General features: G+C 47.6%; 2 protein-coding genes across 2 annotated transcripts in view; both read right to left on the bottom strand.

Moving 5' to 3' along the window:
• The window catches only part of LOC106841685 (mitotic-spindle organizing protein 2B-like), a 95,170-nt gene that overhangs the window by 28,210 nt on the left and 40,177 nt on the right, over nucleotides 1-26,783 (bottom strand). The gene's annotated exons all lie outside the window — the stretch shown is intronic.
• Nucleotides 21,055-24,073, bottom strand: LOC106841707 (cationic amino acid transporter 4-like). Its single transcript, XM_014857862.3, has 4 exons — nucleotides 23,086-24,073; nucleotides 22,028-22,620; nucleotides 21,660-21,768; nucleotides 21,055-21,559 (listed from the first exon to the last, which is right to left on the bottom strand). Exons 1-4 carry the CDS (start codon nucleotides 24,065-24,067, stop codon nucleotides 21,387-21,389), a joined length of 1,857 nt encoding a protein of 618 aa, XP_014713348.2. The 5' UTR covers nucleotides 24,068-24,073; the 3' UTR covers nucleotides 21,055-21,386.

Raw genomic sequence — 26,783 nt, 5'->3', positions numbered from 1 at the left:
GTTTTGTTTTATATCTGTTAACCAAACTGGATCCTGAATTCTTCTAGTCTCCTGAAATATCTGGTTACAAATCTCCAAACTACTGTTTTGAAATTTTTCCATTATGTTCATTCAGAATCATTGAGAACTGAACCTGAACTTTTTCCTGAAGCCTTACAAACTGAAGCTGGACAACTTGATATAAACTTAAGAGATAGTCATCTCTGTTACTGTGTAAGCCACTCAGAAGGATACCTGAATACCCAATGATATCATCAGAGACATTTCAAACTACAAATGATGCTTTGACTCTGACATTTAGAAACCCTTTGACTGGCTGCTCCCTGGGCTCAGAAACTGGTCTATAGTTTGCTCCAATCATTAACCTTGTTTTCTTTCTGTTTCTCTAGAAACACTTCTTATTAAATACTCAGTTACTTGCTTACCCAACATAGGCCTAACTTTGGGAGCCCACTTGCATCATCGCTTTACCAAGACTGTTTTAAGGAGATGGAACAACCTACGTCCTTTATTAGCAGGAAGAAGCTAGAACAGCCATTGCCCTACAGCCCTCAAGATTGAGGAATGAACAATGAAAAGGGTGGGGGGGTTTGTAATCACAGGCCCTGCAGGGCTGGTTCAACAGGCCCCATCTCTTATCAACAAAGTGATTAAGGACGGTCTTTCAGAAAAACTACAGAGTCACATAGCTAGAGCATGTATAAAAGAAGAAACTGTGATCTGAAACAATCTTAAAAGTAAAGATCATCCTCCCCATGGAACCCAAGAACTGGGACATGACTGGAACTAGTATGTCAGACTTTTATTAGAAGTGAGGGGTCCCTTGTTCAGGAAGATCTGGTGTTAAAATTCCTTCTGCAGCCTGTCATACATTTTTAAAATATTACCATAAATGCTTGAAGCCCACCGATCAAAATCTGTCCCACCAGCATTTCTGTGTGTTAACCTCTTCTCCTTAACCTTTTAATTTCACTGCAAATCCTGAATCAGGGAGACAGATGTGAGGGCACATGCCCCTTTTCTCCATACAGATAGGTCTTGCAGAATAAAAGTTGATTTCTCCCTCCAAAGGCTGATGCCACAGTTAATTGACTTGTTTATGCACACTGGGCAGAGAAACTCAATTTTGTACAGTAACATAAATTTCCCTTCCCTTTCCTCTTATACTCCCCTATATCCCCAATTCCCTATCCCTGATTCCCAAGAATATCTTCTGGATCTCTGGGCCCCTGGTTTAAACTCCTTCTCTCAAGACCTAGCTCCTCAGCCAGCTCCTCAGCCACTTCCCTTAGATTCTAAAACTCCAACTTCTCCATAAAGCATTCAGCTGCCCATTTTCACTTCTCTCTCTTTAGAAGATATACAGGGGCACTCCAGCCGGATCTCCAAGCTTGGAGCATACAGGTCACTTGTGTAAATACTGAAAGCCAGGAAGTGAATTCAGTAGAAGCAGCCAGGAGAGGCAGGAAGGCTGGCTTTGCTGTCCCTTGTAAGTCCTCCTACTTCCCAGGGCTCTGTCATCAGGCTCTGCCAGCTTCAGGCATTCCATGCAGGGTCCTTTGTGGATGTATCCTGGACCTCCACTGCAGAGAACTCATGTCTCCTGGACAGCAGGTGATCTATTAAATTATAAAACTCTCCTGCCTCCATTGTCAGAAGGTCCTACTAAATTTGGAGGGATTAGAAAGTTAGTGGCTATTCATAACCCCACCCACAGAGACCTTGATTGGATGCTAACGGGGGTTCTTCCAGCCCAGGGTTACACTGTTGTTATCAGACAGGCCAGGCAGCCCCCGGAGGAAACGCCCCCTCATAGGGGAAATAGGTGGCCAGACCCTCTCCCAGGCCCTCCTGCAAATGACCAGGAAGTGATTCTGCTGGAGGCTGATGTTCAAGGTTTAAAAGGAGTGATTTTAGAGGCATTTCCTCCTAAAGTTAATTTGTCAAAACTTGAATTATGCACTGAGAATTAGGGGGAACATCAAAAAGCCTTTGTTGAACTTTTCATACAAACCTTTCAAAGACACACTGCATTAAACCCAGAAGCCCCAGAGCACAGGAATCTCCTAATTTCTGCTTTAGTAGGAAATACTCTCCTGATATAAAAAAACTCCAAATAGTGTGGTTGGTTGATCAGGGAAACTATTAAGTGTAATAATGGAGGCTGCTACACAATTCTTTGAAAATAATAAGCAAGAAAGTAAGACAAAGAATTAAAAGCAACGCTTCTTGCTTTACAACTTGAATCTTTGGAGAAGCAAAAATGTAACTGAGAGCAAATTACGGTCCACTCAGAGGCCTCCCTATTTGCCTCCAGACAATTGCAGGTCTTGCAAGAACCAGGGCATTGGAAAAGAGATTGTCCTGCTCTTAAGAAAAGAGGAAGTTGGAAAAAATACCTTCCCTTGGCTCCAGCACCCCCAGAAGGCTTGTTTTTCTCCTTCTGAGGGGGCATTTCTTCCTTAAATGGTGGGGTGAGCCAATACTCAGTTGCACCTCTGAACCTATCATTAAACTTAGAGGATCAGGAACTGAACTTCCTAACTGACACTGGTATGACTTTCTCTACTATCACTTCAGAGGGTTTATCTCCACTTGTCACCCTTGATTCTATTCAAGCTGCTAGACTCTCTGGGCAGCCTATTTCATGGCCCATATCTCAGCCCACTCCAACATCATTAGGCCCTTAACACTCATCATGCCTTTCTAGTCTCCCACTGTTCACCAGCAAACCTTTGGGCAGAGGTTTGTTATATAAACTTAATGCACTAGAAATTATAATGAAAAAGGCATTTTTATCACTCTGCCCTCAGACCAAACCCCAAGTCTCCTACTTCCCTTGTTAGAAACTCATCTGGATTTAAATTCTTCTGAAGAAGATGAATCTTTAAAGGATGTCCGCATTAGTCTTTGGGCTACACATGCAAATGAAGTAGGATTGATACCGAGTGCAGAACCCGTGCACATTACTTGGAAAAAGAATGAACCGTGTACATCAGTAGCCCAATACCTGCTCTCCAGAGATGCAGAGCGAGGAACTGAGTCTATAACAGACTCCCTTTGCCAATAGAGTGTACTAATTTTTACTTCCTCCCCCTGTAATACTCCAGTCTTGCTGGTGAAAAAAGGTGAGTTTGACTGAGATGGGAACCAAATCTATACATTTGTGCAAGACCTCAGAGCCAGAAAGTCTTTCGTATTCCTTGGAATCCTTGGTCCCTGATCCAGCTGTCATCCTGACCTCAGTCCCTGCTGATGCAGCCTGGGTGACAGGAGTTGACCCTTGCCCAGCTTTCTCTTCAATCCCTTTGCACCCTGACTCACAAGTTCTTTTAATATTTACATTTAAAAGGGAGACAATCAACATGGACTGTCTACTTCGGGGATACTGTGAGTCCCTCTCAATATGTTCCCAAATCCTTTCAGCTGACTTGGATTCTGTAGTCTTTACTCAAGGCTCCACTCCTGTTCACTATGTGGGTGACCTTCTGCTCTGTAATCAAAGTAAACAGGGAGCTCTTACAGACCCCTCATTCTCCTGAAGGCATGAGCTGCTCGAGGCCATAAAGCCTCCAGATCAAAACTTCAGTGGGTGCAGACGACTGGTACCTACTGGACATGAGATATCTCAAAATGTTCAAAAGCTCACCCCAAATGCCTTGACTCCATTTTGTCCATCCCTCTCCCCCAAATGAAGAAACAGCTATGTAAACGTCTAGGGGCAGCTGGTTACGGCCCCAGTGGATTCCTGTTCCTGTAGCCCTTGCTAACCCTCTGGATGCTCTTCTCCCAGATGTCACCCAAGAGCCTATTTCCTGGCCTTCAGAGCCATTAAACTCCTTTGATGCCTTAAGATTAGCTTTGTCCACACCCCTGGCTCTTTTACCTAATTCGACAAACCTTTTCCTCTATACTGCCATGAAAATAATCGAATTGTTGCAGGCTTTCTAGAACAGTCTTTTGCCTCCCAGATATGTCTTATAGCATATTGCTCATGCCAACTACACCCTGTGGCATCAGGTATACCCCTATTGCGCATGTGCAGTGGCTTCAGCTGCCACCCTCACTGACAAAGCCAGTACTCTAACATTAGGCTCTCCCATTCATCTCTCTGTTCTCCATTCTGTGTCTGCTATTTTGCAAGTTCATAGGACACAGCACCTCTCTACAGGGCCACAGACCACCATGAGCAGGCTCTTTTAACTAATCCTTCCATCATCTTACATCCTTGTAACACTGTGAATCCAGCTACCTTATTACCCCTCCCTAGTGATGGAGAGACCCACTCCATTCCACATGATTGCGTTACAAATATAAAAATGGTCTCAAAGCCACAAGAGAATCTCTCAGACATCCCTTTAGACAGTCCAGACTTACTTCTGTTTTGTGATGGCTCATGTAAAAGGAATTTCTGGGGAAACATAATAACTGGTTATGCCACAGGTTCCCCACATGAAACACTGGAAGCTTATTCTTTGCTCACTATAAACTCAGCCCAAGATGCTGAACTCATAGTTCCTAATAGAGCCTGCGCATGAGCACAGGGGAAAACTGCCACTCTTTACACTGACTCCAGATATGTTTTTGGAGTCTGCCATGCTGTTGGCACAATTTGGAAATCCCATGGATTCTTTTTTTTAAAGATTGGCACCTGCACTAACATCTGTTGCCAATCTTCTTTTTTTTCTTCTTCTCCCCAAAGACCCCCGGTACATAGTTGTATGTTATAGTTGTGAGTGCCTCTGGTTGTGCTATGTGGGACGCCACCTCAGCATGGCCTGAGGAGTGGTGCCATGTCCGTGCCCAGGATCCAAACCAGCGAAAGCCTGGGCCACCAAAACGGAGCACGTAAACTTAACCACCCAGCCATGGGGCTGGCCCCACTTGGACTCTTAACTCCTGCAGGAACTCCTATTGCTAATGGTCACTTAATTGCTGCCCTATTACAACCTCTTCACCTCCTTTCTCGAATTGCCACTGTTCATTTTTCAGCCCAAATTCCAGAGACTTACGTCATATCTTCAGGAAATGACAGGCTGGCAGACCTGCTAAATACACAGTTCACCATGCATTTCCTTTCTCCATCAAATTTTTAAAACTGTCTTCATCCCTGATTGACATTATGAACTCTCAGGCAAATGTCCCACAATCTGAAAAAGACCATGGGATACAACAAGGTCCCAAACAATGATCAGATGGATTAGACACTGGGCCAAAGGCCTGCCTGTAGCTCCTTTTCCTTTGACTTTTTGGCTTATACTTATCTCCCACCAAATAGGATATATGTGCAGATGGGGGATAGTTAAAGAACTAGAAGACAACTGGTTTTGCCCTGGCATCCACAAACTTTCTGACCCAATTATTTCCCAGTGCACTACTTGCAAATCTCGCCAAGTTTCTGGGAGAAATCACGGTACCCCAGGAAGTCTTCCCAGGCCCACACTGTCCTTTGTGGCTCTTTAAATGGACTTGATAGCCTTGCCCCCAGCTTTAGGCTCTTCTCCCTATTTGGTTATTGTCTGCACGTTTAGTGGATGGACTGAATGCTATCCGACTAGACGTGCTGATGCCACAACACTGGAAAAGAAATTAGTAACTGAAGTTACTGCGTGTTTTGGATTCCTTTATGGATTGAATCAGACCAAGGAACTCATTTTCCAGCAGAGATAAACCAATTGCCTACAGAAATTCTGGGGTACTCACTAGAATTTTATACCCCATATCATCCTCAATCATCAGGGCAAGTGGAACATAAAAATCTAGACATCAGAAGTACTTGAGACAAAGTCTATCAAGAAACTGGACTTAAAAGGCCAGAAGCTCTGCCATTGGCCCTTGTAAAGATCCAGAATACTCCAAATAGGAGACATGGCTTGACTCCTTTTGTAACAGCTTTTGAATGTCTCATGCCTACTGGTATCTCTAAACCTTCCATTCCTGGATTAAGTGAAGATTGTGGGAACTTTAGTGAACAACTTGATCCTATGACTAGCTATAGATGAAAATTAACTAGTACACATGAAGCATATGGTCAACAGGTAAAAGAGGCATGGCCCTGCCTTCTGATGAGCCGTGTTATCCCTTTAGAGCAGAAGATCAGGTGCACATCCAGGTCTTTAGAAGAAAACAATGTGCTGTCACCTGGCTGGGAAGGACCTTATGAAGCCCTACTAACCACCTACACTGCCATCAAAATAAACGAATAATCTTTCTTGATCCATGCAAGCCACACCAAAATAGACCCAGAACATCGCTCTCATGATGGCTGGGAGACAGTCCTCACAGGTGACGTTAAACTAAGAATTTCCAGGGCCAATTCCCAGGCACCAGACGCTGCCGGGCTCACATAGTACACAGCTTTTCCCAAGATCATGGATCAAGAAACCTCACTTTCACCTCTTTTCCCCCTTTGCTTTTAAAACTCAATAGACACACATACAAACAAGACTTTTCCTTTTAATGAACATACATATTCCTTTTAATCATTTATTAGAAAGCTGACTGGAGAGCGCTGGTCTCTATCCATATAGTCCACTTCCCCTCTCTAGGTTTCCACTAGGGGCTCTTTTCCAATCTGTGTCTTGCTCCTGCTGACCCTCTCTTTCTCAACAGGACCAGCACAGACCAAACACCTGCTTATGCCAGTTTACCAAACCCTGACCACGCTAACTAATCAATCTGACTGTTGGTTATGTCAATAGCTAGAGAGCACAAAAGAACCTGAACTAGTCTCTGTTCCTGCTGATGTGAACACCTGGTGGACCAAGTACGGGAGATGAATGAATGACAGGGTGTGGTATCTATGACAAGGAAAACATCACTCTGCCTCTTCTTCTGGTGTCACTTTGGCCCCAGAAAGCCTCTATAGAAGCTCAAAGACTGTCCCTTGCCCAGATAAGGACAACAGGTGAATTTTTTTCCCTTCAAACTGAAAGTAAATATGACCCTGGACCTTTCCTGGATGACATACCAGGACGATATTGCAATCAAATTCTGTGGTTTGAATCCACAGATGACATCTTCAAATCTCTCAAGGAAATTTTAAGTGACTCTAACACTACTCCCTTTGGCACAAATATTTGCCAGTCATCAAATTCTCTGGATGACTTATGAGTCACCTTTGTCCAACTTGGGGTATTGCAGCTGCCTGCATGGTTAAGCTGCCCCATACCACAAACTACATATGGGTGGATTCAAACACTGGACTCACATGGTCAGGTGACAGAACCAGGCTTTGTAACTGCCAAAATCACACTGCAGGCCTCCTGTACCAGCTGTTCCACAATCTGTTCTGCTCTCCCAGATTGACAGAAGCTCACGGAAAACAGATGTTTAGGCACGAACAGTACCAGTGGCAAAGGTCATGGAATACTCCAGACCCTGGGAGCTACAGGTTTGGTTCTTGGCTGTAAACCACACTGGTATTTTTACTTTATGTGGCAACCAAATATATAATGGGTTCCCACCTAATTGTTCAGAACAATGTGGGCTTGGTTACCTGGCACCTTCTATCCCAAGATACTCCACCCTAAATGCCAGCCTAATTGCAAACTTGGGTTCCTTTGTTCATAAGATTGTGCCACATCAACATGCCAGTTGTGAAATCGTAGAGAATCCACTTGTGTATCACAGCTCCAAATTCTTTTCAGCATTGAGTTCTTATTCCCAGCTTTGGAAATTATGAGTTGGAAAGGCAATCTTAAATCTCTCCGTGGTAATGTAATGAATTCAACACCACCATGCAAACTTTGAAAATACCCGAGTCAGCGTTTACTAGCCTAGCCTCTGTGGTCCTCCAAAATCCACCTGCTGTGGACACTGACTATCCAGCGAGGAGGAGCTTGTGCATTATCAGTGAAAATGCTGCTTTAATGTGAACCAAACAGGGCAAGTAGTATCTAGCTTACATCTATTAAAAGAGAAGATTCACATTTTCCATCAGATGAATGAAGCTCACCCATTTTATTGGACTGACTTATTCCCAGGATCAGGAACTGGTTTAATGTGGTGTGAGGAGACGGGCTCCAACCCCTTCTTTTTCGCTTGTTCATCCTCATTCTAATCCATGTTCTTTTCTCCCTTTGCAGGTTTCTTAACACTTGGCAACTAACTCATTTTCTCTCTCCACAGTCATTTGCTCAGCTGTTAATATGTGAAACTTCCAAGGAAGTTTCAGAGAAGGGAATTTGTGGGGTTCAGGGCAGGACACCCCAAGATTTGCCACTCTAGTGTGCAGATTATTTCAAGCTGAAGACAATCAATGATCAGAAGACTCTGGAATTTGGAGCCGGCCTGGTGGCGCCACGGTTGTTTGCACGTTCCGCTTCATGGGCCCAGAGTTCACCGGTTCAGATCCCAGGTGCGGACATGGCACCGCTTGGCAAGCCATGCTGTGGTAGGCGTCCCACACATAAAGTAGAGGAAGAAGGGCACGGATGTTTGCTCAGGGCCAGTCTTCCTCAGCGAAAAAGAGGAGGATTGGCAGCAGTTAGCTCAGGGCTAATCTTCCTCCAAAAACAAAAAAAAAGAAAAGAAAAGAAAAGAAAGGTAGAGAAGAATAATCCACAGAATGGGAGAAAATATTTGCAAATCATATATCTGCTAAGGTGATTGTATCCAGAATATATAAAAAACTCTTACAACTCAACAATAACAAGATAAATAGCCCAATTTAAAAATGGTCAAATGGGGGCTGGCCCCATGGCACAGTGGTTAAGTTTGGCACACTCCACTTTGGCAGCCCGGGTTCGTGGGTTTGGATTACAGGCGTGGACCTAAACCACTCATCAGTCATGTTGTGGCAGCGGCCCAAATAAAAAATAGAGGAAGATTGGCACAGATGTTAGCTCAGGGCCAATCTTCCTCACCAAAAAGAGGAAGATTTGCAATGGATGTTAGCTCAGGGCCAGTCTCCATCAGCAAAAAGAAAAAAAAAAGAGCAAAGTCTTCAAAATTCTAAAACAGCTCCATTGAAAGTTTTGTTGCAAAAAGCTAATGAAAAATTGAAGCTATAAGAAGAACCAGAAAGAAAAGGCCACACAACCTTAAACAGAAGCCTGCCAAGTTAGTGGTCTTACTGATCCCCACAGCTACTCTCATAGGAGGGCCCCTGGGTGGGCCTCTCCAGAGTTGATGAGAAGATTTTCCTGGTAAACTGCTGTGTTATGCCATTAAACAGCCTAGGGGAATCTAAAATTAGAATTAATATGGTTATTTAATACTGCCTGAAACATTTACTATTTGTCCTGGCTGAAAACTAACAAGATATTTAGAAGGATTTTTTTTAGTAGCTCTATGGTCAAAAATTGGCCAGATTAAAAGCTGATATTCAGAGCCTGATAGGAATTTTTTAAAGAGGCTTTCTTCCCTAAGTTAAAAAAAAAACAAACCTGTGTACCCAGAGAGAAAGAAGCAAATTAGGGATAATGTAATTGGTCAGGTAAATGAACCTATGTTTTCATTTAAGCTACAGCTCCATTTCTGAGGCATTGGAGCAACTGTCATTATCTTATAAATCTTAGAAAAACTGAAAGTGCAGCTCTAAAGGCAGTTCAGATTCCACCCACTCCCTTTCACCATCCTAAACCCCGCCCCCACCATCTGACTCAAAGCCTTGGAACCTCTCCAGCAACATTCCTATTTAGAACATCCCCCATTCCTGAGACTGCAGGAATATTTTAAATACCAATTACCCTGAAATACCTAGGAAAAAACTGATTTTTTTTCTATCATTTGAACTTGTAAACTTTCCCATATCTTTAGAGTGTAAACACCAGAGGAGATAACAGCCCACAGTCTCCTGAGACTAAACCTGCCTCCTCAATCAGTAAAGCCTGAGGCTAAAGAACAAAAAGGGAAAATGTTTCCCTTGAAATGCAGGCTGCTAGAGAGGCTCTCTCCCCTAAATATAATTCATAGCCTCCTTATCTCCAGCAAAGGTAAATCTTCAAAGTCTTCTCCACAAATATTAACAACAACAGAAGCTTTTAAGCAGGCGACCTTAACTTGTTCCATCTGCAATAGACACAATCCTCAAGTTTTGAATTGTGCCTGATTTATGGCTGTAATTTTTCAAATGAAAGCTCTAGGACCTCTGTCTGTGCCGGTCCATATACATGTACGTACATTCTACATGTGTGACACTGCTCTACCACCAGACGGTGTAAACAAAAGTGATTTCTCAAAAGAGCTCTATCTAATGAACTTAAAGTAAGAACTTATATAAAGTATTTCTAAATGTAGTAGAAACTAACCCCAATGTTTTCCAGTTAACATGATATAAACCAATCTTTGGTCAATAAAACTTGCTTAAATTTTCTGGTGTAACTAAAATAGGCATGTCTTCACAGTTATCAGCGCTGGCCATAATGGAAAGAAACATTTATTTTACCTGGGTTATTAATCAAATAAGCTCATGTTATCACTGTTAAAATTTGTCAGCAAGAAAAAATTAACTTAAGATGATAGCTAACTGCTTTAATGTGCCATGAAATTTTCCTGAATAATCTGACTGTAATTGTTAAGAATAAATGAATTATATAGATGTTAATGAAATAAGGAATTTTAAGGTCAATAATTGTGTTTTATTGTATGTGTAGCTTCCCTACATCTTTTGGTAACTTGAAACCTTAGTTCTGCTAAATGAGAATAAATGATGGAAAGCTCACTGAATATATAGATAAGATAAAAACAGACTTCCAGGAAAGATAAAACAGGAAAATGTTAATTACTGAATACAGGATTATCTACTTTGGGCTGCTTCTTACAGAAAAACTAAAAGATGTTTGGATCAATGAGTAAAAACGTCTTGTGCCACATTAAAAAATTTATGCTGTGGGAAAGTGTATGTTTTCAGTAAAAGAAGTTGTAAGGAACACAGATATTTTTGTTAAGAAAGTAAACTTGTCCTAAAGTAAAACTGGCTGTGGAAAAGAAGAAAAGAGAAATTCTGAATGTAAAAAAGAAAGTTTGTGGAAGAGGAACCCTGAGGAGAGTCTTGCTTGTGGTTGAGCTGGCTAATTGGAATAAATTTAATTAAGTAAATAAGTTTTTTTTTTTTTTGAGGAAGATTAGCCCTGAGCTAACATTTGCTGCCAATCCTCCTCTTTTTTGCTGAGGAAGACTGGCCCTGAGCTAACATCCATGCCCATCTTCCTCTACTTTATATGTGGGGCGCCTGCCACAGCATGGCTTGACAAGCGGAGCATAGGTCCACACCCAGGATCCGAACTGGCGAACCGAGGGCTGCCGAAGCAGAACATGCAAACATAACTGCTGTGTCATTGGGCCAGCCCCAATAAATGAGTTTTAATATCAAAAATAAGCTGGTGCAAAATTGAAATTTGGTTTTCTCCCTCTGTTTGTTATGAGAATAAGATTTCTTGGGCTTTTAATCTACTATTGATAAAGAGATGATGAAAGGTTTTTCTTTTCTTTGAGTACTCTGGCTAAAAGGCAGGGATTTTATGTTTTATCAAAATAATTTCCTGTGCTTTATGTTAAATGCGGAGCCTTTCTTGTTATAGAGAGCTAAGGTTTTGCAGCTATGTAACCTTCTGTATTTGCCTTTGAAATATTTTTGTCATGTTGTTTAAATGGATAACTAAATATTGTTTCATAATGATCCGTGATCCTATTTAGCAAAGTATTTTAAGACCTTCTTTGATATTTTTGTCAACCCCCCCCCGCCCCCCAAATCAGATTCTAAATGAAGTCTTTTTTGACCTATAGCTCACACTGGGATTTTTCAGAGGGTCCCTGAAGCATCACAAAAGATTGGTTTTCTCTCCTTATAAAAAGAGGGATATTAAACTAACTAGGCTTATCTGATATGTTACATTATATGGGAAGCGTTGCAAAATAAGAAACAACATTAAGCTTTCTTTATAAGTATATGTTATGAGTTCCAGAAATTACATGAAATTCCTGGGAGTCTAACACGTCCTGGGATAAAATGCTGTCACCAGAATTGAGGCTCACGCTAAACATCAGGAAAGCTCCTTAGCTGACTTTCATGCAAAGGCAGCAACCACGGAATCTATAAAGATGGGCATATGTGGATGAAGTCCATTCTGCCTCTGCAAATAATAGCCCCTCCCTGCCAGACTTTTGTCATCCTGACGTCCTTATAACAAGGCAACAGTCTGCTCCTGGAGCAGAGAAATGAAGGCAGCTAAACAATGGCTGTAAATTCAACAGTCGGGGCTATGGAAAACCCAAGACAGCCACTGGGCTCTTCCAGCTCTCCAGCAAATCCCACTTTTCAGTTTTTACACTCCTTTGCCCACTATAGGAAAAACTATTTCTATCCACAGAGACTTCAGAATTCCACCCTTTGGGTCCTTTGAGCACCTGCAGCTGGACTTCATTCAACAGCCACTTCCTATGGCTCATCACTATGTTCTTGTTGTTGGATGTGTTTTCTGGATGGGTTACAGCCTCTCCCTCGCCACAAAGCTGATGCCCTCATGATGGCAAAGAAACTGCTAGAACATGTGCTACCCACTTGGGAATCTTCCACAACCTCCAGTGACAAAGGCACCCACTTCACTGGGCAATCATAGGAACCTTAACGAAAACTCTGCAAACTTCTTAGGATTATCACTGTCCCTATCACCCTCACTCATGAGGCAAATCAAGAAAATAATGGAAAAACTGCATTCAAGCAGAACAGGTATTAATTACCTGGGACTACATGAGCTGAGGAGGATGTTCTATTGTTTTGTTTTTCCAGATTTAAAGAAACCTCTTCTCTTAATCTATGAACAACTTGGTAACACATACCTTTGTGAACAAAGATGAAACACTGATTTTTTTCTCCCTACCTGAGCCCTCCAGAATTCAGAAACCCTCAGTGAGTATTCTTATTTTCACTGGTATAAATATTCAGGCCAAGTTTTTAATATAAGCAAATTAGGTTTAGTGTGATTAATTTTGCAAAAAAATTTTAGTGTAATTGTGGAGAGAAAAATTATGTTTGCACCTTTGTACATATTAGATTCTAGTCCTGTTAACTGTCTTTGAGGTTTGTTGTATACTAAAGACTGGACTCCCCTGGTCTAAGGTATTGCCTTCAGTCCTGCAGACTGTTTGCTGTGCTGTCTTTGGGAAACATGAACTAACTCCATGAGACGGTCACCAGCAGATCAGTGTCTGCTGGCACACAGCCTTCTGCTGCTCCCCTGTTGTCTTATCTGTGTATCCCCAGCTACTGTGAGTCTCTACTGTCTTATGCTCAAGCCCATCAACAACAGGGTAACGACACCTGCCCAGATTCCAATTTAAAGGATCCTATTGGTCAGTCTAGAGCCTGGTGACTGGGTACTCTGGAAGCATCATCAGAGGAAGACAGCCTTCAAACCCCACGGAAAGGACCTACCAAGTGCTCCTGACCACTGACACTGATACAGAACTAGAAGACATTGCATTCCATGTGTCCCCTTTTGGGTACACCTTTTTATGTGATTATGATGAGGAACTGTGGGCTCATGAATTCTAGATAGCTGGCATATGACAGGATAATGCCTTTAGGACATTACAGCTTTCCATTTCAAGTTCTTGTTACAGAAGGAACCCAACCATAATCTCATAGGTCTAAGTGAAACTTGGAGACCCCTTGTTACACCCCATCTACTCTCCATTTATTACCATTGCCAAAGGCTTTCTTGCTTGCGTTGACATTGTCCATAATGACCTGCTGATAAAAAATTTATTCCTAACCATAGCCACAGTGGCAAATTCTACTGCTCTAGCCTTAGCTCAACAACAACGATTCCTGGCATCTCTACCGAAGGGCTGTACTAGATAATCAAATGGCACTCAATTATCTCCTAGCAGACTAGGGTGGCATCTGTGTCATAGTCAACAACTCCTGCTGTACTTGCATCAACTCTTCTGGTGAAGTTGAGTTAGAACTTGGAAAAATTATAAAAATAGCACAGGATGTCTCCTGCCCAATGTCTTTCAATGACGCCCTCTGGTTCCCTATCAGTGTTTTCAGCTGGCTTCCTTCAGGCAGAGGGGCTTGGATGAGACCAGGACTTCAAATATAGTTTATGATTATTACTGGAATTTTTGTATGTGAATTTGCATTTAAGCTTCTTACGCTACTACTCACTCAGATCTGCTCCAAGTTATACTAATAACTATTGTCCTGATTTGCATGATCTTTGGAGCCTTCAAGCTACTAAACATTTGCCTTTCTCGATGCTGTGTGTCTGTCTCTACCTCCAGAATAATGACTGCTCAGCGACTTGAGCTGATCAACCAATCTAGAAAGTCCAAAAAAAGGACTTGATACTTTCCCCAAATAAAGACCATGCCTAAGACTTATTTCCTGACTGCCTCCTTATTGCTCACATGCAGCCAGAGCCTCTGACTGCGTTACTCCTATTGATAATTGAGCACCTCGCTTTTCCCCCATGAGGGACATGACTTTCCAGGAATGAGCCTTCCTGGCAATGAGGGAAATATCAATAAATAAAACAGTTGATTTACAATGTTTTCCGTTGACAACATGGACTGTGACAACAAAATGGAGTAACACATGTCAAGGCTTCTAAAATGGAGCTGGGAGGCCACTAAGGAAATGGGGCTTATGCACATACACCCCATCTCTACCCAGAGGGATTGTCACTTTTGAACTGTGCTTCGTTGTTGTCATCTTGACCTTCTCTCAAGAAGTGTGCTTACTCCCATGGATAAGAGCTTTCTGCCTTGGAAACGGCCTTAGCAACCAATCACGTATAGCCAAGAAGCAACAGTTGTTGCCAGCACCAGTCACAAATTTTGCAAAACATCCTGTGTAATTTCTCTTTTTGCCTTTATAAACCCTTGCCTCCTTTGTCTTCCTCGCAACACCTTTTGGGTTTCTGCCTGAATCTGTGTCTCCTGAGTTGCAATTCTAATTGCCCAAATACACATCTGCGGCTCGAGTTGTAGAGGACGTTTCCTCATCAACATCTCATAGTTCTGGAGGCTAGGAGTCCCAGATCAAGGTCTGGGAGGGTTGATTTCTGGTGAGGCCTCTCTTCCTGGCTTGCAGAAGGCTGCCATCTTGCTGTGTCCTCACATGCGGGGAGGGGAGAGAGCAAGCTTTCTGGTGCTTCTTCTGATAAGGATACTAATTCTACTGTGGGTCAGGGCTCCACCTTTATGGCCTCATTTAACCTTAATTACTTCTTCTCTCCAAATACATTCACATTGACAGTTAGGGCTTCAACATATGATGTTTTGGGGGAAAATATCAGTCTATAGGACACTCCTTCCTCAGGGCTCCAACTACATATATAACTGCATATAAATGAATTGTAGCTTGTATCATGTTGTGTTTTTAAGTACTATTTATTTTTCTGATTCTAAAAGTAACACATACTTAAGAGTAGAAAGTGTGGGAAATGCAGAGAAATATAAACAAAATAAAAATACAGGAACCCACAACCTAGAGATAAACATTATCAACATGCCAGGGGTGCTTTTGGTCTTTTTATTTTCATGTACATTCATACATGATTTTGTACACAATTTGGATCAAACAATACGATTTTTTTTGGTAACAACTTTCTTGAGATATAATTCACATACCATACAATTCACCCTGTTAAAGTAGTGGACAATCCCACAGATTTTGGTATATTCACGGAGTTGTGCGACCATCACCACAATCAATTTTAGAACATTTTTATCAACCACGAAAGAAGTCCAGACCATGTAGCTATCAATCGCCAATGCCTTCCATCTCCCCTAGCCCTGGGCAAACTCGAATCCACTTCCTGTCTCTGAGGATTTGCCTATTCTGGACACTTTAGATAAAGAGAATCATACAAAATGGTCTTTTGTGACTCACTCCTTTCAATCAGCATAATGTTTTCAAGGTCCATCCATGTTGTATCAGGACACATTCCTCTTGCTACATGATCCGTTCCTGCAGTAGCATGCTGCTTCATTCCATTCTCTTCTAAACATCTATACTGAGATACAAATCACCTATTTAAAGCCCACAATTTGATTTCTTTTAGTGTAGTCATGGAGGTGTACAACCACCACCATAATCAATTTTAGAACATTTTCATCACCCCAAATTTCATTCCTCTTTATTGCCAAATCAGATTCCATTGCATAGGTGTCCCACAGTATTTATCCTTTCATCAGCTGGTGGACATTTGCACCTTGTGGATATCAAGAATAACGCTGCCAGGAACATCTGAGTACAAGTGGACATGTGTTTCTATTTCTCTAGGAGTGGAGTTGCTGGGTCACATGGTCATCTCCATATTTACCCTTTTGAAGACCTGCCAGACAAACCATGTGACTTTTATCCAAAGTTTCCCAGTTTATTAATCATGTGCATTTTCACAAATTCTTAAATGTTCTTTGAACACTTGGCTTTAGTGTTTGCAGAGTTCCAAATCTCAGTTAACCATCCCTTGTTAGTGGGCATTTAGATTATTTCCAATTTTTGTGTTATAAACAGCATTTCAGTGAACATCGCTGGGCATCAACCCTTTTTTGTGTCTCTGGTTATTTCTGTAGAGCAGATTAGTCAGACCATTGGGACAAAGGTCACAGGCAGTTCTAAGGGTCTCAGTGCATAAGGACAAATTCCCTTCCAAAAAAGTTGTGTCAGGTTCTCACAAGTTGAGTGTGGGAATGCCAATGGCACACCAGCTTTTGTTTTCATTGTCTCCTGAGGTCACCAGGGCAGGGTCTTTGGGAATCTTGACTCTGTGCCCAGCTCAATGTCAGCACATCATATGAGTTCCTGTTACGTAAATGAGGGAGAGCAGAGGAAGGCCCTGGTTACTGCAGGCGCCATGGGGGCCGAGGAGGGTACAGGTGTCTGCATCATCATGGAGGCTGGTTCCCTAGCACTATCCCCCAGTTGATACGGGGACTCAGGGCAGACTCAGTGGTAACAAGGCATGGTGAGGCCCAGAACTCTCCATGTAGAAGTGAAGTGGCCAATGGAAGATGAGGAAGCCACACTCCACAGTCATTTAGGGGCAGACGCTGGTGGGGATGGTCTGAAGACTGCCAGCAACTCTGTTCTGTGCTCCACTCTGCGGACAGCAATCTTTATGCAAAGCCCTGGAAGAATGACCTTCACTGAGCTGGCGAGGTCCTCAAACTCTCTGCTCACCTGGACGTCCTGAGGAGACACCCAGGACCAGGCAGCTCATTGTCACTTTCTGAGAACCCGACTTCTTTCACTTATACACACAGGGCCTTGAAGAAGCTCCTTAGGACAGTTTCTCTCCTATGGATGACAACATCATTACTCCCCAAACTATTAAAACAGTGAAGGGAAGGGGCACAAGGGGGCTTCTGGGGGCTGGCTCTATTTCTTGATTAGGGGCTGGTTACGTAGGTGTATGCTGTTTGTGAAAATTCACCAGGCCCTGCCCTTACTCCATGTGCACTTTTCAGCATAAATGTTCCTCAATAAAAATTGAAAACTAGAGAGGTTGGGGGAAGAGAACCAGCACTGAGTCTGTCTCTGCACAGGCCCTTTCTGTGGGGTCTGTCATGTCATCCCCTCACAGTGACCCTTCCTGGTAGGGATCAGCCGTGTCTCACATGGACACAGGGCTGTGTCCTGGGAAGGCTTTTATGTGGACTGTAGGATTCAGAAGTGTTTCCCTTACAGCTGAGGATCGCATCTGGGCCAGGCAGAGGAGACTAATAACAGGGAAGGAAGAGGAAGTAGAACATTGTGTCTAGACTAGTGTTGATCTCGGATTCAGAATCCAGGATCTAAAGTTGATGGATCAGGATTTGGTCCCAGGCCTGTCAGACTGCAAACCCTGAGGAATTTCCGTTACACTAAAGCTTCTGATAATAACCATTCATCATATTGAATAAGCATGTTTTTGCAGGACGATTTCATATATCAGTCTATTTTTTCTTAGAGCAGAGGGAACATGGGGACCACTACCCCAGCCCCTCCTCCACTCTGCCTCCAGCATCTCCCTCCACACGACAGGAGGCTCTCTTTTTTACTTTTCCCTCAATATTTTATCTAAAAAATTATGAAAATCTATAGTAAACTTCAAAGATTACTAGTGTGAAAACCCATATAGCCTTCATGTGGGTTCACTACATTTGTTTTTTGTTTTGCTTTTTGGTTTTTTTTTTCTTTTTTTACCATTTTGCCCCATCTGCTTTCTCAACCCCTCTCTAGAGGGAGCGGATATATTTAGATTTCACAGGAAACTTTTGGAGAGTAAGTGGCAGATATTCGGACACTGACCCTTCTCAATGCTGTCCTGAGAATGAGGACTGTCCCCAGGTGACTGCTGTCCTCTTGTCACACTCAAGAAATCTAACATTGGCAGATCTAATATTTATATTGCCCCAGCTGTGCCAATAATAGTTACACATCTTTTGTTTTCTGACCCAGGATGCACTCAAGGATCTTGCGTTGCATGCAATGTCATGTCTGAGTCTCCTAAGCAGGCCCCTCCTCCTTCTGCCCCCGCATGTCACCTCCACACCCTCACACATATGTGCACACAGCCCCCAGGCCTGGAGGTGACACCCCTTGACACTGCTTGCTGAGCTCGGCCTGGCCTGGCTTCACTGACCTCCCCAGCTCTTCACAACCATGTGGGGCTGGACCTGCCCATGCCCTGCCCCCTCCCCTCTGTGCTCTCCCCGCCCTACGTCTCTGCCTCGAACTCCTTCCTGACCCCTGGAAAACCAGCCTGATAGTCTCCTGGCAGGAAGCCCCTGATTCCTGGGGGAGCGAGTCCCCTCTCTGGACTCCACAGCCCAGGCCTGCTCCCACCTCCCTCCTCCCCCACTGCCAGTGTCTGTTTAGGGACCCTTCTGTCCCCATCCCCTCAGCAGGCAGGGAGCTTCTGAGAGGCAGGTCCCAGCTTGCTTGTCCCCTGTGTCCACAGCAGTGACATAGGGCTGAGACCCAGGACTAGGCTGTGGGTGGATGGAGTCAATGGATGAGTAAGATGGAGCCTATGAGGGCCAGACCAGCCCAGGAGTGGGCAGAGCAGACCACAAGACTCTCCTGCCCCCAGGACAGCCACTCACTGGGGGAGGCCTCAGGCGCGGAGGCCTGGAGCCTGCTCTAGCTCTATGGGGTCTGCTTCAACACTCTCCTCACTGGGGGGGTAGGAGCCAGGCCAGGGTGGGTGGAGGTGGACAGGGGTGAGGGATAGGAGGGGGTGACAGCCACAGACAGAGCGGCTCAGCCCAGGCCTCTCAGACACGGAAGTTTGGTTCTGTGCAGCCAGAGTCCAAGGCAGGAGAGAAAGCAGCCTGACAAGAGGAGCTGTCTCAGCTCCTCTGGTGCTGGGGTCCTAGGGCAGGTCCCCTCCCAGCTCTGGGCCTCATCCATGGAATGAGGAGTGCAGTGGATGATGATCCGACCCCCTCGAACCCCAGGCAAGGGCACAGGCACCTTCGGGCCCATAACCACACAGCTCGTGAACACCAGCCCCTTCCTGGTGGAGCCCTTGGGCTGTTGGGGGCTGGTGGTTGGGAGGAAGGTGGATGGGCTGAGTTGGTGGGCACTGGGATCCTTTGGGACCTTCTGTCTGTCTCCTCGGTGACCCCCAGCCCAACATCCTGCTCACTGGGCTGCAGGGAGCCATAGCGCGGGGAGACTGTATATCTGGACACATATGTCACTGCTACCCAAGGTCACACCAGAGAATGTCTGGCCAGCTGCCCACCATAACCTGAGGCAACTGCACATAGGATCATGCTCTGACCAAGACCCCAGGTGCAGCCCAGGGGTTGAAGAGACTGTCCTTAACAGAGCACATGGAAACTCCCAGGAGGCTGGCCTGGTTCTGGCTCTTCCATCGTCCTAGGGGCCTGAGAATTTCCCCACACCCCCTGGCCCTCGGTCAGGAGGGGAGGGACGGGGCTGCAGGAATCCAGCCCTCTCTTGGTCCCAGGGAGGGGCAGGGTTTGGGGGGTACCCACCCCAGGGAGGCAAGGGGCTGCCTTCTCATGGGTCCCTGGTGACCAGGGCATGCTGGCAGCTTGCTGGTGGAGTGAAATAGGCTAGGTTGGGGAGGCCCAGGGCTGGGGCGCAGGCTGGGCAGCATCTGGAATCATCTGGAACCTAGAGCCCCAGCCAAGCCTTGGGGATCCCTGCTGCCCTCAATCACCAGAGCAGTGTCCTTGGGAGGCAAGTTCAGATGGGCCAGCGTGAGAAATCATGGCCCTGAGGCCTGGTTACTGGAGCGGGGTCACGTGTCCCTGGTTGTCTTTGGGGCCCAGAGAAGGCTGATGTCAAGGCCGCAGAGAGTCAAGGAGTAAAGCTGCCAGAGCCAGCAGCCTCCTGTGTGGTCCTCACAGGCGGGAACAGGGAGTCAGAGGCGTCTATGGTAGATGTAACATGGCCTTGGAGAGACCAGTAGGGGTGCAGGGTTGGCCTGGGGACCCCAAGGACAGGGCCCCAAAGCCATGAGTGGGGGGCCAAGGCACTCGTGCACCCACCTGCACATGTGTGTCCCATCCCGAGACTTCATCCCAAAGCCCTGAGGGGGCCACAGGGAGAGAGGCAGCTGGAGCTGCGGACCCTGAGCTTGGAAACAGCTGTTGCCTCAGTCTGCACGTGGCTGTGCGCCCCCAGGGGAGCCGTGTGGGCCTGTGCCTGAGAGATGCATGTACCAGGGCAGGTGGGCCTCCAAATCCCCGGGCCTCAGGCACATGCCCTGGTCTCTGGAAGCCATGGGAAACTGAGGGAACCCATGAACTCCACTGCCCTTTCTAGGCAGCCTTCTTGTGGTCTGGGTTCTGCTCTCCGGATCTGCCCCCAAGGGGACATGATGGACGCCTGGGAGGGAGCCTGGGACCACCCTGTCAGGGACCCCTCTATGCCTGGTATGTGTAGGAGTGTGTGTAGGGCCCCTCTGAGCTGGCCTGAGGATAGGGCCCCTGGACCCAGGCCAGGCCATTTCCCTGACTCAGGGCTGTTGTACAGCTGGTGCCTCCCTCTTATTCAACCTTGGTATCTTTGCTGTGGATTAGGGAATATCGTCTGGTTCCTGGGGGCAGATGAGGACTCAGTGCCACAAAGAACACCACAGTGGACACGGCAACAGGCCACGTGGCTAGCTGACCAGTTATTATTATGGATCCCTGGGGCTGCGGGCCTCTGCCTTGTCCGCCATAGTCCACCGCTCAGGTAGCTGGAGTTGGTAATAAACTGGAAGGTGCTGGCAGAGTCCACAACATCAGTGCTGGCCACGGCCCACTCCCATAGACTCAAAGTTGGATACCTGGGCTAAGGTCTGAGGTTCTGATGGCTCCTTAGCATGGATGGGCATGCAAACCCAAGCTGCCCTGAATCAAAGGAGCTGCCAGCCCCTCTATCTCGCTGAGGAGGTGCAGGAAGGCAGCCTGGCCCCCAGTGGTCCTCATGGACTGGCAGCCTGCTCCGTTTGAGCAGGCTCCTGGGCCAGGGCCTGGCTGAGGGGTTGTAAGGCCTGAACCGGATCCTCCAGGCTGCCGTATGTGGCAGGCAACTCCTGCAGCTCCCGCTGGTTCTCCTTGCTGTGCCAGATGCTGTAGCCAAAATACACCACGAGTCCTGTAAGTGTGGCACAAGCCTGAGGGGTAGGTCCCAGCACAGCTTCCCTGCTTGCCTCTTCCTGCAGCCCACCTGGGGTCCCAGCCTGGCCCCCACTCACCAATCAGCAGCCAGATGGACAAGCTCAGCCAGGTCACGTAGCTCAGCTGCAGCATGAGGAAGACATTGAGGAGGATGCTCAGGGCTGGAGTCAGGGGCACCATGGGAACCTGAGGGGGCAAGGGCAGGGCTGCTGGGCTGCAGGGAAGGGCTGCTGGCCTGGGGCCTGATTTCTCAGGACTCCACAGAGGCTTTCTTTGCCTTGGGAATTTGCAGAGACAAGCACCTGCTCACCAAGCAGAAAGAGGGGGATGAGGTACTGGCCTCCCCCCGCCCCGTGAGCCCTAGTGCAACCTGCCACGGCCGAGGAGGATGGGGCGAAGGGAGCTGGCTGGGCTGAGAGTGAGGGGTGCTGGCTGGAGGAAGTACCTGAAAGGTGTCCTGCCGGTGCTGTTGCTGGTGGGCGCCCAGGACGAGGAGACTGAGCAGAAACACGACGGAGCTGAGCAGGAGCAGCAGGGTGTGGCCCCAGGGTGGGAGGTGCAGCGCCGAGTCCCCAAAGACCAGCACGCAGTCCAGAGTGATGGCTGAGGACACCAGGACACCGAGTGCCCAAGCCACAGCGGCTCCAGGTCTGCACCCACCCAGGAAGCCAAGGTACGGCCTCAGGGCTGGTCGCAGCTGCCTAGGCTCAGGGGCTGAGGCCTGCTCACTGCCTACAGGACTGACTGGGTGGAGCAAATTGGATGGAGGGGCCTTTCGAAAGCGTAGCACGATAATGCTGGTGGCCACAAATGTAAAGGTCAGCAGTATGCCGATGGACAGGAACTGGACCAGCGCCTCAAGGTCCAGCAGCAGCACCAGGAAAGCCATGAGGACCCCGAACACCAGGATGCTCACCACTGGCACCTGTGTCCGGGGGTGCACGTGGGCAAACACCTGGAACATGAGCCCGTCGGTGGCCATGGCATAGACCACATGTGGCAGGAAAAAGAGTCTGTTGAACAGGACAGTGGTTACAGCTGTGGCAGAGGGTAGGAGACTGGTCAGCTTGGTGGAGAGGCCCACCACGGGCCACTGCTGGGGACTAAGGCATGGGTGGCTCCTTGGGAATACAGGCTTGAGTTTGGTCTCTCAGAGTGAGCCTGAGTGTATGTGGGGTGCTGAACTGTTCCCCCTCACCACCCAGGAATGGGACAGCGCAGTTTAGGTGACAGACCCACTGGAGAATCTGATGAGGGCTGAGTCCCTCCACCAGGAAAGGACCTGGCAGCACATGCCCAGAACTGACATTTTGTGTACGACTGGGAGGGGTGGTGAGTAGGTCCCTCCCAACAAGACTGGGTGGAGAGTCTAATCATTAGCACCGTCCTAGGCCCAGGATGCAATTGGGAACACAGGCCGAGATGGAGATGTGTTCCTGTGGAGGCTTAGGGCAGGGCCCCACCACCCTGTCCCCTCCCTCCTTGCCCGGAAAGGCCCCTTACCGCAGACTGCACCAGCCGCCACGATGAAGCCCGCCCAGCCATAGCCCCGCTGGTAGAAGGCATCAGCGAGCGCCGAGTCAGAGTCCAGGCTGTGCCAGGGCACCATGAGGGTGAGCACAGTGGAGACAAGGATGTAGGCACCAGCCACCAGGACAACTGAGATGGTGATGGCCATAGGCACAGCTCGCTTGGGGTTCTGTGCCTCCTCACTGGAGGCAGTGATGGAACCCAAGCCCACGAAGGCATAGAAGCAGGTGGCAGAGCCATCCATGATGCCGGAGAAGCCAAAGGGCGCAAAGCCACCCTCCTCAGCACTCCAGTTGTGTGGGCGGGCCAGGACAAACCCCATGATGATGATGAAGAGGACGACGACCAGGCTGATGGCAGAGAAAATGCGGTTGAGCCAGGAAGAGACGCGCACTCCACAGGAGATGAATGCAGAGATTAAAAGTATGACTCCAGCAGCTAAGAAGTCTGGGTATCGGGCCAGGAAGGGCACCTGCCAGATGCCCACATGGGCCATGGTGAAGCTGCGGATGCGGTGGCTGAAGATGGCATCCAGGTTGCTGCTCCAGACGTGCGCCACGGCGGGGCCACCAATGAGGCACTCTAAGAGCAAGATCCAGCCAACAAGGAAGGCCCACAGCTCGCCCATGGATACATAGGTGAACAGGTAGGCAGAGCCCCTGCAGGGCACATGTGCTGCCAACTCTGCATAGCATAGGGCTCCAAGCAGGAAGGCCAGGGCAGCCACGCTGAAGGACACAGCCACCGCAGGGCCAGCTACTCCTTTGGCCACAGTGCCCATGAGCATGAAGAGGCCGAAGCCCATCATGCCACCCACACCCAGCAGGGTCAGGTCCAGCGTGGTCAGGTGGCGCTGCAGCGATGTCTCCATAGCGGACTCCTCCAGTGGCTTCAGCCGGTTCAGCTTCTGGCAGAAGCGCGTGAGGCTGGCAGTGCTGGGCAGTCCCCAGGCCATGGTGGGTGGCTAAGAGGAGCACCAAGCCAGATGCTGGCACCTAGGAGGTTGAGAGGGGCGTGACAGGTTGCCCAGCCAGGTCCTGAGCAGCCTTCAGTCCATGCTCTGACCCTGCACTGGGGACGCCAGCCTGGAACAACTGGCTAGCTGGAGGGCTGGGATGAGGCAGGGTGAGGGCCTGCCAGCAGGGAGGGCAGGAGGTTACAGGGAAGCATGGGGATCCCTTCAGCCTGCCTGCCTGGCAAGGGACTGGGTGTTTGGGAGGGGCCCTGAGGGTGAGGAGGAGGCACCCCAGGGAGCCCCGCTAGGAACCGCTCCAGTTCTCTGGGATCCCAGAGGAGGGTGGAACCCCAAGGTTTCCCAGGAGCTGAGCGAGGCCACCAGGACCTGGAAGAGCAGCAACTCAGTGGCCCTGGGCTATGCCCAGGCAGCCACCTGGCTTCAGATAGCTGTGTTCATGCCCCCATCCCCCTCCCTGCTGCTCTGCTGTTATCAGTTCACCCTGCTGGGAATGGGAGGCACCCTGGGCCCTGTGGTTAATGCCAAGACCCTGTGTCCCAACCCTGTACCTTGACATGCTGCTGCCTCACCAGTGCCAGAACCACTTTCACTGCACCCCTATCCCCAGGTACCCTAGCCTTCATGTCCTCTCTGGCTTGAGTCCAACCACACAGGACTTGCTATGACTCACCTGCTGTCTCTGCTGCTGCCACTCTGGACGCAGGGCCCACCCTAACCCCTGGGCACCAGATCCAGCACTGGGTCCTGCCTTGCGGTCCAACACACATTCAGCCTACCCTACCCATACATCACATGGTCAAGACCAGACTGCCAGGTCTAGGGAAGCTCTATTACTGTGCCTGGTTCAAAGATGAGGAAGCCCAGACCAACAGGTAACTGACTAGCCCAGGTCACCAAGGTGGCCTTGGGAGGCTGGTGGAGGTTAAGGTCCAGGTCTGGGGGGTATCTGGAGTCCACCTGCTTTCATGGCTGCTGACACCCTTCATGATCCCTCATCCCAACACATGGACTCCACCAGCTGGGTACCATCAAGGCCCACTCAACACTGGGAAGAGTGCGGGTTGCGGGAATCAGGCAGGACGCTGGTAAGATGAGGGTATGAACCTGGCTGAGAGGCCCTGGGCAGCGCCTGACCTCTGGGCACAACGGGATGGCAGTAAGCCACCCTCATCCGTTGACGAGGGAGTGCGCAGCTTTGGGGACTGTTCTGTGAGTTGGCAGGACTCATGCTGGCTGTTCTCAGCTTCTAGCTTCAGATAATCTCCTGAAAGGAGACAAGCAGACTCCCGGGGATGACCTCCAGCCCTCCAGCTTGGGGCACCTCTAGGGCCCCTCAGACACCAATGGCAGCCCCCCTAGCCCAGGAGCACCGGTCAAGCCTGGGGGACCCTAACGGCAGCTCCCCACTTGTGGATATCTGTGAGAAGTATTGTGCACTGAGCATCTACTCCATGCCAGTCCTCACATCACGGGAGACACACATGTCTCATCACATGACCATCACAATGCCCCCCTCAGGCTTATTTATTCCTGGGGCTGAGGGATCTTTGTCCTTCTGCTCTTCCCACTCCTTTCAAAGTGGAAAGGTTGGTGTGACAGCATGTAAACTTGTTTACAGCAAAATGATGACAATCCTTCCAATTGAAGAAAAACCAAAACAGATATCCTTTTCCCCAAGCACTTTCTCCATGTTTTCAGGTTTATATGTGGTTTGTGGAATAGGATGTTAGGGGCACCTGCAGGCTGTCTGGCTCAGTGGGCTGGTGACAGGATGGTGGACTCCCAGACATGATGGTGCCACTTAGAATGCTCTGCCTTAGCCCGCTCCCTTGCCCCCTTCTGATATTTGGCTGACATCGTCTCGAGGAACTTCTCAGATGGGCTCCCACTTCCTGCGGGGATGACATCTCCTGTACCTCGCTCCCATTCCTCACTCACACAAGATGTTCCTTGTTCTGAAACGCCTTCACAAAAATCCAGAAAAATCCATTTCCAACCAAGAGGCTTGGACAGTTTTATAACAGAAGCTCTGCCAGGGTCTTGTTGATGACAATCTGAGAGCTGGTGTGCAGGCTTTCAGAGCACTGACTTTATCTATGCAGAGAAGGGCTTTCACCACACACCCCTTCACAGGCACCAACATCCAAAGAATATTCATGGCCAAGCATGGTTGACGCAGTAAAATGTCAACTTCCAGGGATATGACTGGGCCAACGGCTGGACCCCACTGAGCAAGCCAGTTACACAGACAAACACCATGAAGAGAAAGCGCCAAAAAATACAAGAAGAAGAGAGAACACTTCCCACCTCATCCTACAAAGCCAGGATCCCCCTGACACCAAACCCAGAAAAGACATCACAAGGAAAGAAATCTGCAGACCAATATCTTTTATGAATATAGACACAGAATTGCTCAACTGGTTACCAGCAAATCAAAGCCAGTGACATATAAAGAGGACCAAGCAGGATTTATCCCAGGAATGCAAGATTGATTTAGCATCTGAAAATCAATCAATGTAGTATGCCATACTAACAGAATAAAGGACAAATACCACAGGATCATCTCAACAGACACAGAAAAAAACAGTCAGCAAAGCTGGAGTAGAAGGGACTGCCCTCAAACTGATGAAGACCATCTAGGAAAACTCTCGGCTGCTGTGCTCAGTGGTGAGAGACTGAAAGCTTTCCCTCTGAT

The sequence above is a fragment of the Equus asinus genome, chromosome 8, assembly GCF_041296235.1.
Source record: "Equus asinus isolate D_3611 breed Donkey chromosome 8, EquAss-T2T_v2, whole genome shotgun sequence".
Lineage (NCBI taxonomy): Eukaryota > Metazoa > Chordata > Mammalia > Perissodactyla > Equidae > Equus > Equus asinus.
Note: the sequence above shows the minus strand (reverse complement) of the source record. Positions and strands in the feature narration are given on the sequence as shown.

Coding starts and splice junctions, on each gene's coding strand:
- LOC106841707 (XM_014857862.3), bottom strand. CDS start 24,067: ATGGCCTGGGGACTGCCCAGCACTGCCAGCCTCACGCGCTTCTGCCAG. Junction 21,769..22,027: donor ACCGGCAGGACACCTTTCAG/GTACTTCCTCCA, acceptor TTGCCCCCTCAG/GTTCCCATGGTGCCCCTGAC. Junction 21,560..21,659: donor GTCCATCTGGCTGCTGATTG/GTGAGTGGGGGC, acceptor CCACACTTACAG/GACTCGTGGTGTATTTTGGC.